Source organism: Manacus candei, unplaced genomic scaffold, assembly GCF_025592945.1.
Source record: "Manacus candei isolate 608988 ecotype Guabito, Panama unplaced genomic scaffold, ASM2559294v1 h1tg000023l, whole genome shotgun sequence".
In the NCBI taxonomy this organism is placed as follows: Eukaryota; Metazoa; Chordata; class Aves; order Passeriformes; family Pipridae; genus Manacus; species Manacus candei.
In genome coordinates, this window is record NW_026138071.1 from 26,976,412 (window position 1) to 26,989,326 (window position 12,915).

The 12,915-nt window shown below is 54.9% G+C and overlaps 1 protein-coding gene across 1 annotated transcript; it reads left to right on the plus strand.

Annotated features, from left to right (window-relative positions):
* The first annotated feature begins 28 nt into the window (after positions 1 to 28).
* Positions 29 to 10,798, plus strand: LOC127470983 (uncharacterized). Its single transcript, XM_051787178.1, has 16 exons — positions 29 to 5,013; positions 5,094 to 5,787; positions 6,128 to 6,192; positions 6,307 to 6,459; positions 6,634 to 6,782; positions 7,014 to 7,161; positions 7,406 to 7,593; positions 7,683 to 7,820; positions 8,119 to 8,233; positions 8,404 to 8,541; positions 8,781 to 8,957; positions 9,091 to 9,246; positions 9,406 to 9,507; positions 9,626 to 9,728; positions 9,995 to 10,051; positions 10,344 to 10,798. Exons 2-16 carry the CDS (start codon positions 5,706 to 5,708, stop codon positions 10,553 to 10,555), a joined length of 1,983 nt encoding a protein of 660 aa, XP_051643138.1. The 5' UTR covers positions 29 to 5,013; positions 5,094 to 5,705; the 3' UTR covers positions 10,556 to 10,798.
* The last annotated feature ends 2,117 nt before the right edge of the window (positions 10,799 to 12,915 follow it).

The following is a 12,915-nucleotide window of genomic DNA, read 5'->3' on the forward strand; positions in this document are numbered from 1 at the left end:
ATGAGCATCATCTCCACCAACAAGCAAATCATGCTGGGAGTCTGTGCCTCTTCAGATGCTTTTGGCCCCAGAAAAATATAATGAAGGAAGCAGCTGGCTAAAGGGGAATGATCACTTCCTTTATCCTCCTCCTTACACTTGTGCAGATAAGCAGGATAGAAAAGCCTATTTAAATAAATTCAGCTCAGGCTGTGTCGACAGCCCTGGTTGCCTTTTCCAAATTCTGGACACCTTTACACCTGTCTGTGAGATTACTCTGCATTTAAATTTCTTCTTGCTGAAACTGAATTATTCAAGTGTCACACTGTGATGTGTCTTGAGAGGACATGACTGTTTGGATTTCACCTAGCTCTCGGCTTTAACCAAACTAGGGTTGCCTTGCAAATTTTTTAACCGTAAAATGCTTAATGTAATTAATTTTCTGTCCTCTCTTGGAATTCCAGGAACTCTTTTTTCAGTTCTTTCAGTTTCAGAGCAGGAAAATGTTCCCTCTGCTTTGCAGTGGGGGACTCGTGGTGAGTAGCATTACATCACATACAGCAGAGATGCTGGGCAGCAAATAGATGCTCTCCAAAGGTAAACCAAACCTGTTAGCTTAGGGGTTCAGGCTGCACTTTGTTTTTGTCTTGTTTCTGAGTGAGAGATTATAAAATTTGCAAGGTAGTGTTCAAGTTCAGTACAGTACAAGACTGTAATTATGATTCCTAAATAGAGTGTGAAAGCTGTTTTCCTCTGCCTGAGCTAAAGGCCATTTAAATGGATTTTAGGTCTTGATGGTGTTTTTTCATGTTTTAAAGCTGTCTTAGATACTCCTGTGAGTTGAAGCCTTTTGGCAGTCAGCTCAGTTTTCTCAGGTGTCTGATGAGTGGGTCCCTGGCTGAACCTGGACAATGACATGACTTAGCTGAAATTACATTCTTGGAGTACTGGTATCTTAAATACCAACTGTGAGGTGCTCTGGTGTGTCATGGCTCAAAGGCCAGGCTGCTCACAGGCTGGGACACTTGGTTCTCTAGTCTCCCTTTCATATTCAGCACACCAGAACAGGAACGTATTATAGTTGCTGAGGTTTTCTGAATGTTGACTTTCCTCCCTCACACCCCGAGATACCCCGGCCTTAGGGTTACTGTGTGATGGTGATTTCTAAATCTGTTTTTTACGTAAGAACAGACAAATTAAACAACAGCACCCAAGAAAGAACTGATGGCCCCCTAGCCCCAGAACTTCAGGCTTATGACTTCCAGGAACCCCTGCTTTTTAAGGGAATTACAGAAGAAAACCCTTAGGAATATTTTGTGCAAGGTTGCTATCTTGCCTTTCATTTACAACAAAGAAATCAAGCTACATTTGATTGTTAACTTACTTCCTCCTTTTTTTGCCTATCAGTTGTTCCCAGCCACAACTGGTGAGATATATTTCTGCACTTCTTTCACCTGTTATCAGAGGCTGAGCTGGTCTTAAGTCCTTCTCCCCATCAGCCTAGTTGGGTGTCCCTGTGCTCTGCATTTTGTCCTAAGGAACATCTGTGGGTTTAGGGGTGAGGATCATTTTGGAGCTGATCCCTTGCTAAGGGAGAGCCAGGATTATAACAGAGGTGGTTCTCAGCAGGTGCTCTGGGCACCTGTTTAAAAGAACAGGCTGTGGGCCTTATTGGGAAGGAATGTTTCTTGTTCTTTGTCTGTTGCTCTTCAGGGTGGTGCACAGAGTGGTATTAGGGTCTGGAGGGGATGGGATGGGACCTGCTGAGATTCCTGGGAATCATGAACTTGAACTTAACTGTCTTGAATGAACCAGACACACTTCTCTGGCACTCCCTGAAACCCGAGAGCTGGACAGCTGCAGGTTTTCCTGGTACTCTCTTTGTGTCCCACATCCTTTCTGGCGAGTGCTGAGGATGTGGCTCCCCACCAAATCTGAGCTGATCTCTTTCAAGGGAGGTGACATCCCAGAAATGGAGGGGGGACACCCTGGCTGAGCTCAGCTCAGAAATCAGGGGGGAACCAGAGCTGAGCTCAGCCCAGAGCTGGGCATGACCTCAGCTAAGCACAGCCCAGAGCTGGGGGGGGCGTGCCCTTGCTGCCCTGGCTGCTGCAGGGCCCTTGGAGCAACCTGGTCTAGTGGAAGGTGTCCCTACCCATGCCAGGGGCGTTGGAACTGGATGAGCCTTAATGTCCCTTCTAACCGAAACCATTCTGTGATTCTATCAGGAGAGGGACAAGGAAGGAGGAGGCTGCTCAAAACTTCTACTCCACAGGATCCCCTCTGGGCAGGAAGGCTTCTGTCCCCCCAGAACAGTCACGGTTGTTTTGGCAAGGAGGACAAAGAAGAAGGAAGCTGCTGGCTAGCCACCCCTTCTACCCTATAGGATCCCTTCCAGGCAGGAAGGCTCTCGTTCCCCAAGGACAGGAACTGTGTTTTTCATTATTTAAATGATTCCCTTCTTTCACTACTTTGCTAGACAAAGTAAACTGTAGATAGATGTTGGCAGCCAATTTTGTCCATACCTCAAAGCAATTCAGTAGGAATTGTCCCCAAGCCTTTCCAAACTTCTGTGAAATCCCAGCCATAAGCAGCTGTGAGCTGTGTTCATATAAAACAGTGAACCCTCTCTGTGCTTCTCACCTAACAAAAGGAACACACAGGAAAACGTGTATCTTAATAGTGTTAAAATCTGCTCCAAGCTGCAACTTTGGACTGAGCACATGCAGGAGAGATCAAACAGATACCGGATATATTCAGTATAATTCTCATTTCATGGAAACTGTTTCCTCCAGGAATACTCTGACACTCCTCCCAGGGATCTCCTAGAGTGTTTTGATCTCTGATTTCAGGACCTGAGATCCCAGGTGTCAGCCCCACACCACTCCCAGGATGCTACCTGAGGTGATTTTTCTCCTTTGGAAAAAATCCCAGCTCCAGAATCTATGAAAGGCTCACCCAAGGCATCTCGTGGAGTCTTTTGATCTATGGTTTTGGGACCTGTGATCCTGGGTGGCAACTCCAGCCTCCTCCAAGAAAGTTTCCTGAGATTATTTTTCTGGTTTGGGGAAATTTGTTTCCGTTCCTCAGAAATTGTACCTCATGACACAAAAAGAGAGACACAAATGCAGACCAGTGTTTTCATGCTATAAAAAGAGCCATTCCATGACTCTCAGACTCCATGACTTTATGGCCGGGGTTGGAAGGTTTGTCTGCCAAAGCATCCTGCTCATTGGCTCGTCCTGTGCATCCTGGAGAGATCCAGGTAGGCCTTTTTGGCAGCTGGGCATTAGCAGAGCTTAAACTGGGGGCAAACTCAGCTGAGATACCCTGTGAGGTGCTGTATGCTCCTCTCTGCTGCCACGGGAGGGTTTTTCTGGGTTGAGGGTGATCCTGGGAGTGTGAGGGGGTGCCATGTGTACACAGGCCAGCCAGTCCTGTTCCCCTGGGTCCCTGCAGTGCCCCCCAGCAATCCTGCCTCTGCGTGTGGATGCTGGCCAACGCTGGGCTGCAAGTGAGGCAGCTGGTTATAAGCTTACCTGGAGCTCCATGTCAAGCCCAGTGGTGTTCCTTCAGGACATAGCAGTGCTGAGGGGTCTCCTCTAAGCCTCTTGTGGCACAAGTTGCTTTCTTGTGGAATGTTCTCTGTTACTGGAGAGTAATGAGGGAGCTGGAGAAAGAGCTCGGTAGCTGCTTTGGATCACTGACCAGCAGTCCTGGTTAAGTGGAGAGACTTGCCAGTTGCTTGGAAATGAGCAAATGGAAGGCCCTCGTGCACGAAGGGTGGGAAGGATGATGTGGGGAACTACGGGCCTGGCAGCCTGCCCTCGGTACCAGGGAAGGTGGTGGAGCAGATGATCCTGAGTGCCATCCCTGGGCATGTGCATCTCCTGGAGGGTGGGAAGGCTCTGCAGAGGGATCAGCCAGAGATGCTGGGGCGGGGTGGGTGTTGAGGGGTTCTGTGGGGATGTTTGGGAGGATTTGGTGTTGTTGGGAATGTTGGGGAGGGAGCTGTGTGGAAGGTGAGAGGCCTGGGCTGAAACTGGATCCAGTTTGAAGGCAGCCTCTGTGGTTTTGCAGAGCTTTGGTTATGGAGGGCAGAAGGAATATCTAGGACTCTTTCTGTCAGTGGTCCTGGTTGTCATCCAGGGCAGAAGAGGGGAGAGCTATACTTTACTGGCCACTTATCTACCTGTACTGGAGGGAGGATTAGTGTTTTTTGCAATATCCCTCTTTGTGTGAGGTGCTTTTGTAACACTGAGTGAACTTCCATTCCTTGAAAGCTTTTATACCTTAATGAAATTCTTATGGTATTAGCTCTTAACAGAAAAGTGTTTGAAAACCAAACAATATTCTACTTATTTATTTATTTTTTCCTCAGTTTAGTGTTTATTTTTTGCAATTGACTCTCAATGGACCCTGTTAAGGCAAAGGAGTTGCTGGTTTGGGGTGGGAAGCAAACTTGCAAATCTTTAACCTTTCCAGTTTGTGCCAATGAACTTGGGAAGTTTGCAGCTTGATTTGACACTTCTTGTGTTGAGCAATGGAAAATAATGTGGATTCCTGGTTTCCTGAATTTAGGATTATCAAAGGCCAGATTCTTCTTTGCCTTCACAGAAAAGATGTTTTTGTGCTGCAGGTCATCACTTGCATGCAAAAATCATTCCTGGAGGAAGCAACAGCTTCTGCCTTCTGACAGCTGCCAAGCACTGCCACCAATTGCTCCAGCTGCCGCTCCCAACAGCCCCCTGCAAGAGCACAGACATCAGTGCTCATTGGCTTTGGCTGCCCTGTGGCAGAGAAGTCCCCCAGGGGCACAGCTCTGTGGGGCAGGAGACAGCCCTGCCAGGACTGGGGGCGGTGGCAGGTCTCCTTGGGCGAGGACTTGCCAGAGCTGCTAATTTTGGTGCAGCCCTGGGCAATGGGGTGGGAGCAGCATTGGTGCCCTCGCCCCCACGCTCCTTCTGTGTGTCACAGCCCTGTGTTCGGGAGGGCCACCAGCTGGCACTTCTCCCAAGGAGCCCGTGCCAGCTCGTGTGGAGGCCCCGTGGCCTTCCTGCTGCTGCCTTGGCAGCCGAGGGGGCTCCTTCTGCTGCCGTGGGCAGGCACAGCAGGGGAGGGTTTGCTTAGTTTTTCAGCTGTGCCTAAAGTTCATGTCCAGCTGTCTTGGATACTTTGGAGAATGGACTCCTTCCCTCCTGGGGCAGGTTGGCCGGGCTGGGGGAGGCCCCAGGGCACATGGCAGTGTGTCACAGGGCCCTTTGTGACACGTGATGACATAGTACTGGTGGTGAGGTGGCCACGCCTCGGTGCTCCTCGGAGCATGTGACAGGGACGGGAGCGGTGCTGTGCAGAGCCCCTGTGCAGCCAACTCCTTCCCTGCTGATCCAGAGCGTTTTGGAAGCGTTACTCTTCCAGGTGCCCTCGAGGCAAGACTGCGGGACTTGGTGACCCGCAGCCTTCCGAGGTTTCCCCCACCCTTTCAGCAGGTGCCTTTGAGGCTCAACCGCAGGACTTGCTGACCTGGAGCCTTTACAAGAACTCTTCCATCTTTGTGGCAAGAGCCCTTGAGACCAGACTGTAGCTCTTCCATGGCTCCTCTCCTGCTGGTGCCCTCAAGGCCCCACTGTGGGACTTGGTGATCAGTAGCTTTTCTCAGGTTTTTCTGTTGCAGTTGCCCTTGACGCCAGAGTGGAGTGGTGTGGAGACGCCTTAGCCTGTTTGGGATGAAGAAGGTGAAGGAAGGTGCTGGGGCTGCCCCAGCTCGGCAGCCTGAAAAGGTGGAGTGGTTCCAGCCCCTGCAGGAGGGTGAGTGGCAGAGCTGGGCCACACGGCAAGTGGCTGCAACCAGCTGGGCCTCATCCCATCCCATCCCATCCCATCCCATCCCATCCCATCCCATCCCATCCCATCCCATCCCATCCCATCCCATCCCATCCCATCCCATCCCATCCCATCCCATCCCATCCCATCCCCTGTGGACATGGCCAGGGAAAGGGAGGGGGGAGGAGGGCCTGGGGCTGATCCCCCGGCAGCTCCATGCACTGGCCATCCCGGGGCCGGCCCTGCCTGTGGAGCGCAGGGCTGGGCCGTGTTCTCCGTCCTGTCCCACAGCCCCTCAGCTCTGACCGCGCTCGCTCTTTGCCAGATCCAGGCCGGGACCGGACACAGGAGCAGGACCGTGCCCGTGGACGCTTCCGCAGGGCAGCACAGGTACCTGCAGCCGTCGCCTCCTGGGCTGGGCCTGCTGTCCCTGCTCAGCCTGGCACCGCTGTCAGAGCTCTCCATGGCACATCCCGTTCTTCCCTGCCCTTTGTTCTCCTGCAGACAGTTAGCAACCTGATAGGACCTCCGTGTAGAGAAATGATCACCATGCTGACTAAAGGCACGGCAAAGCCTGACACCATGCTAACTCAGAGTCTGGCTTCTGCTCCCAGTATGGATTTCTTTGGGGAGAGAGTTGTGTCCCGTCGAGATGAAGTAAGCAGCCTGCGGCCAGGACTTGAGCCCCCCCGAGCTTCTGTATCCCACTCAAGCTGGGCCCCCTCAGCCTTTGAGGCCAGCACAGTGGTGGGAAGGGAAGCACTTGTCGGGGGAAGCTGGGTAAGTTGCTTGGTCTGGCAGCTCTCCAGCTCTCTGCTGTGCCTCCTCCAGGTGCCGGCCCTTGTGAGGAAAATGCACCAGAGTCTCTCCTCCAACACACCTCCAGATGACAGGCTGTTTATCAACATTCTGAGGCTGACTGATATGTACCCTGCTGATGTTGTGTTCACCCTCCTGCGCTGTGCCCCATCATGTGACAGGTACAGGGCCCCGGGGCCTTCAGGGCTTGGGGCTCACCAGCCTTTAGAGCCCATCACCCTGTCCATCCCGTCCCATGTGGTCTGCCAGAGGGACAGTGAGTTCTGGGACCCTCTGGTGCCTCTGTTTCCCAGCCCTGCCATGTCAACCCCCGATCCTGCTGCCATGGTCCCTCCCTGCTCCTCAAGGCACTTTGGCCAGCACCCCCCTGACACAGAACTCTGGCCCCACAGAGCTGCTGCAACCCTGTGGAAGACCATCGCCTCATCGGGAATGACAGTGGAGAAGGTGCTGCCAAAGCTGCTCCGTGTGATGGAGGACTGGCCACTGCACAGCACTTCCACCTCTGACGGGGACAAAACAGATGTCTTTGCCCTGGCTGTGAGTTTCTGGAACTGGCCTTTGTTCAGCCCCAGATTGCCTCTCTGGTGGTTCTCCATCCTCCCCCACCACCATGTCTCCTTGCCTCAGGCACTGGGCTGGAAATGTGGTTAGGGGCAGGTACAGGGGCAGCAGGCCAGGTGCTCCCCCTGTGTCTCCCCTGGCCTTTCCCTCCCACACTTGGGCCCTGCCGCATGGATATCTGGGCACTGAGAGCTGTCTCCGGCTGGTTTCCTTTTTGCAGGCAACCAGGGTGATTTGGGAGATCCTCCGCCTGCCCTGGTGCCCAGAGCCACTGGTGAAATATTCCCCCCCCCTCCTTGTGCATTTACTCTTCCAAGTCTTCATCAGCACAAAGCAGATGCCGGAGGAGGTCAATGCCTTCTGGAGGGGATGCCGGGAGAAACGCGGCCTTCCCGCCAACCCCAACAGGTGCTCCATCCCACTCCTCCCATCCCTGCCATGTGCCAGGGGCTGGGGCCAGAGCTCTCAGCATGGCCTGGGCTTTACTCTGCACACAGGTTTGCAGGGCAGACTGTGAAGGCACTGCTTCGCCGTCTACGGTGCCTACATTTGGTGATGGCAATGGAACGGAAGCGTGGCTGGGACACGCTCCTCAACACTGACACCCACCACTACGCAGTGGGTCTGCTGGCCAGGTGAGACCCCCTTGTCCCTGCTGCCCCTGTCATTTCTGCCTGTGCATGGGGCACCCCACACAGTGCCCGTGGTCGTGGGCCAGAGGGCCTTGTCACCAAGGGATGGCCGAGCAGAGTGGCAAAGGCTGGGAGAGGCGGGGGCACAGGAGGAGCTGCCTGCCAGAGTGCCCTCGTCCCCTGCCAGGGTGCACTCGTCCCCTGCCAGGGTGCTGGGGAAAGACCAGGACTGTGTCAGTGAGTCCCAGGAGAGGTTTGCCCAGCCAGCTCATGGTTGATGTTGCCTATTTCCCCCTGCCAGGGAGATGCGTCGTGCCTCGAGCCCCTTGTGTTCCCCGGTTGCCCTCTGCCTGCTGGGGCTGCTCATCAGGGAGAAGCCACGCTGGGAGCTTCCTGCCATGGCATTCCTTGTGGAGGTGAGCCTGATGGCAAGCTCTGCCTTGCTGACCTGCCTCCATCTCTCTGCCCTCTTGCAGCCGCAGCTGCCCGGGACGGTGCCGTGCCTTGTGCTGCTGCCTGGGCCCAGCCCTGTGCAGGTCTGGGCTCCTGCTGGCTGGGCACCTTGTCACTGCTCCATGCCTTTCAGATCCTGGACTGCCTGGACATGACTGACTGCGGTGAAAGCATCCTGGAGATCCTTTCAAGGCACCTACAGAGTGAATGCAAAGAGAGACGTCGCCTGGCACTCAGAGGCCTCGTGGTGCTGAGCAAGGATCCTGTGATGGTGAGGAGGGGGCAGGGACTGAAGCCGTGCTGGAATCCTGGGGCTGGGGAGTGCAGTCGCTTGGGCTTGGCTGGGCTTCGGGAGCTGTGGCAGCTGCTCCCAGCTCTGCTGCCTCCCGGCTCAGCTGCCGGAGTCCCTCGGGACAGGCCTTTGGCTCAGCACGTGAGGCTGCCCCACCAGAGTGGGGTTGTTGCTGCAGCCCTTCATGGCTTCCCAGCACAGCCTTTTGTTCCTCACAGGCCACAAGAATGTGCAGCCTCTCTGAAAGCCTTGTGGAGCTACTGCAGGATGCAGATGTAGAGGTGCTCGGGATGGCCTTGCCGATGTTCATAAATATGCTGCAGAACAAAGACATCCTAATCTCCAGGCCCACTGCCCCAAAGCTGGCTGAGGCGCTCCGGCCACTCTTTGACAGTGTAAGGCTCTGTGCTCCCCACCAGGGGTGCCGGGTGCTGGCAGGAAACTTTGGACCTTGTGGATTTTCAGGCCTGTGCCCAGGTGGGCCTGGAGCAGCTGGTGCTGAGGTCTTTTCCTCTTAATTTCCATCAGGACAACAGCCATGTGCAGGTCCTCTCCATTCGCCTCTTCCGAAAGGTGATGGAGTTGGTAGTGGCTGAGGGAAAGAAGCCCCTGGGGAAATATGTGAGCCAGAGCCTGCTCCCACTCTTTTTGCACTGGCATGAGGAGAAACAGAGACTGGCAGAGGTGAGGACTTTCTTGACTCTGGTGTCACTGCGGAAGGGGGCTGGGCTGTCTCCTGCCCTGGCACCTCGAAGGCTCCAGTATCCTCCTGGCGTTGGTCCAGGGATACGGATCCTGTGCCCTGGGCAGCGATGCCATCTCCTGGACTCTGTTATTCTGCAGGCCTCTCGGGAAGCGCTGCTTGGTGCAGCCAAGTTTCTGAAGAGGAGGGATCTCAATCAGCTGCTGAAGACAGAGCAGCCATTGAAATTTAGCGAGCGCATGGTAAGGACGGCCCCGAAGCCCCAGTCCTTGAAGAGGCCAGTGCTGGGCGCAGGCACCGCCCGGCCAAGGGGCAGAGCCCCAGCCAACCCTTCCCTCTGTGCCCTGCTGCTCTCTGCAGCTGGAAAAGGACAAGAGAAGAGCGGCCGAGTACCTGCGCCAGGCTTTGCCATACCTGGAGAGCCCAAAGGAGCCCGTGCGCGAGGCGGCCCTCAAGTTCATTGGTGAGCCACAAGGTCCCTCCCCGCCCCGCTGCAGCTCGGCCCCAGCCCCGGCTGCTGCAGCGGCAGCAGGATGCGGCCCAGGGATGTGCTGGGGAGCCCCGAGTGCCCTGGTGGCTGCCGCCCTGTGCCAGCCCAGCCCTGGGGCGTCCCGAGGCGGGAAGGCCCCGGGCTCAGCCCTGCCAGGGCAGGAGGGTGCGTGGCCGGGCCGGCAGCGCCGCCGGGGGGGAGCTGTGCTGTTGGGGCCCTGACAGGGTCTGTGTTCCCAGGGATCGCCGGGGGGTGCTTGCGGGGACAGCCCGAAGAGCTGCAGGTCATCTGCGAGGGTGAGTGAGGGCAGCGCGGTGTCAGCAGGGGCTGGTGGAGGAGCACGGAGCCTGGGCAGGGAGCTGCAATCCTGCCCTGGCTGTGGAGGGCTCTGCTCCCTGCACGGACAGAGCAGAGAGAGATTTCAGGGGCATGAGGGGTTTTGGTGGCCAGCACCTCCTGGCTGATCCTGTTGGGCCCTGCTCCCTGCTGGCCATGGCAAGAGCTGGGTGGGATGGTCCCGGCTGGAGGGGCTCCTCGGGTCCCCACCCATCCGGGCTCTGACCTTGGCTCTGTTCCTCTCTGTTTCAGCCCTTCAAGCCATGAGAAAAGACAACTGCCCCTCCTACACAAGCGTGATGGTTCAAGCCCTCTTTGACCAAAGAGCTGCAGTATTAAATTCATCTTCTGCATCGAGACAAGCGATGTCCCTAGAAAAGCACCAGATACCATTCAACAGGAGACCACCTGGAGACCAGAGGAAACCATCTGGAGCTCCAGGCACCGATGCCAAGCCCAACTGAGCCTGCCAGGAAGGCCTTGTCGCTCCTGGCCTGTCCTTCCCTCTTGACCTGTCCCTGCCTCCATACTGCTCCATCCCTTTAGCCTTCAGACCCAGCCCGTTCCCTTCTCCTGCTCCCAGCTCATCCCTCCACTTCTTCTTCCCTTAATAAACAGTTGGGTTTCTCCCCCCATCTGCATCTTTGTGGAACTGAAATGGCACAAAACCTGAGCCCTGGAGCACACGGGGCCTTTCTTTTTCCCCCTTGCGCCATGTGCAGAGACAGAGAGGGACAAGGGCAGCTCAGACTGGAAAGGTCCCTGTCCTGAAGGTCCAGTTCCAGAACACTGTGGCATTAAAGATCTTGGTGGGCACACTGAAGGCCAGTGGTAGGACAAAGAGCCTGAATATTAGCAGAGCCAGCTTCAGTCTGCTCTGAACCGAGCTGTGAAGGTTTCCATGGCAAGCATCCATGGAGGGCAAAGGAGCTTGGAATGCTGGAAGTTACTCAAGAATAGCTTCCTGAAAGCACAGCAATGGTCCATCCCTCAAAGGGGAAAGAAGAAGGCAGAAACAGAGACCACCGTGGCTTAACAGTGAGTTTTGTGTGTGCTTGAAAGCAAAGGAAGAAGCAGCACACTGCCTGAGACACAGACACGTGTCCATCCCAGTGTAAGGAGCACTGCCAGACAGTGCCTGGGTACCGTGCCCAAGTCTGGTCCCCACAGTTCCAGAATCACAGCCCCTGCATCAGACACAGTCAGAAATCAAAGCAAAGGAGACCAGAGGGAGGGAACCGTTCCAGTCTGTCTTGGGCGTTACTGCAGAACAACCACTGCTTCTTGCTGACCCCAGAGCCAGCCAGGTTGTGCTCTGGTGCCCAGAGGCTGTTCAGAGAGGGCAGGAAAAATGCTCCATGCAGAGTGGAGAGTCCCGGACGTTGCTTATAAGAGCATCCTGCAGGAACAGGGATCTGGCCTCTTGCTGAAAACACTCAGGGTTTGCTGCCAGGCCTGGAGGCAGGAATTCAGGGCTGTGAAGATGCCAAAGCAGCCCAGCTGTGTCTGCAGAGGGCCTGGGGCTGGGAGTGTAACCTACAGCTGGAAACACACTTGGAGCAATAGGAGCTGGAGTGGCTGTTCTTCAAGGAGCAGAAGGAATTCAGCCTTGCCAGGGTTTCTGAAGTGTGTATTGGTGTTCCCCAAGAAAGCGACAGGTTTGGGTAAATGCCTTTGGAGACAAGGGGCTTGTTCCTCAAGGAAAGTGCTTCCCAAAGAGTTCCCCATGAGGTTGGTCCAAAGGTGTCCCTTTGGCTCTCCGTGTCCTTTCACTCCCTGTGGCCCATTGCACTTTGTAGAGAGGCAGGGGAAGGGGGAAGGCTGTGAAGAGCAGGTTTGGGTTCTGCCTGTGCCTGCGGAGACCAAGCCAAGCAGCTGCCAGCAGGCTCTGTTAGCCACCTTTCAGCAGAGGTCTGAGCAGGAGCATCTCTGTGCAGCTGAGAGCCCCAAAGCTGTCTGGGAGAGCTGTGAATTCAAAGGCCTTTATCCACACCCTTATGCCATCTTACCTATCTGGGCTTTTGAATTCCCAGATGTATGTCGGTGTAGAGTCGTGACAGCCAATAAAGATACAAGGAGTCAGTTATGTGCAGAAAAGAGGCCTGAAATTTATTTTTCTCATCTGTTTTTTTATACCCCTTGCTAGCAGCAAGCAGTATCCTTATTTTAGGTAAGCAAGCAACAGCATTTTCATTGGCTAGGATCTATGTGCGATACATTTGGCAAAGCTCAAGGCCTTATTGCAGTTCCCACATCCTAGGCCTACCAGCTTTACAGCCTGCCTTTGTTTTCTCCATTAGGGCTGTGTACTGACTTCCTTATCATCAAGGATACACCCAAAAGTTTGCCCAGTCAATATCTTCATCCTGGGAGCTAACAGACCCGCTATTAACCTCTTCACCCAGAAATGTGCCTTTGCCTCTTGCTTGGTGGAAGCTGCTCTGGGCCAGGGTCAGCACAGAGCTGGGGTGCGTGGGCCAGGCATGATGGAGAGTCCTTGTCTCTAATCTTGGTGTGTTCCCAACCTCAGGAAAGGGTTGGAAGGTTTGTCTGCTAAAGCATCCTGCTCACTGGCTCATCCTGTGCATCCTGGAGAGATCCAGGTAGGCCTTTTTGGCAGCTGGGCATTAGCAGAGCTTAAACTGGGGGCAAACTCAGCTGAGATACCCTGTGAGGTGCTGTATGCTCCTCTCTGCTGCCACGGGAGGGTTTTTCTGGGTTGAGGGTGATTCTGGGGGTGTGAGTGGGTGCCATGTGTACACAGGCCAGCCAGTCCTGTTCCCCTGGGTCCCTGCAGTGCCCCCCAGCAATCCTACCTCTGCGT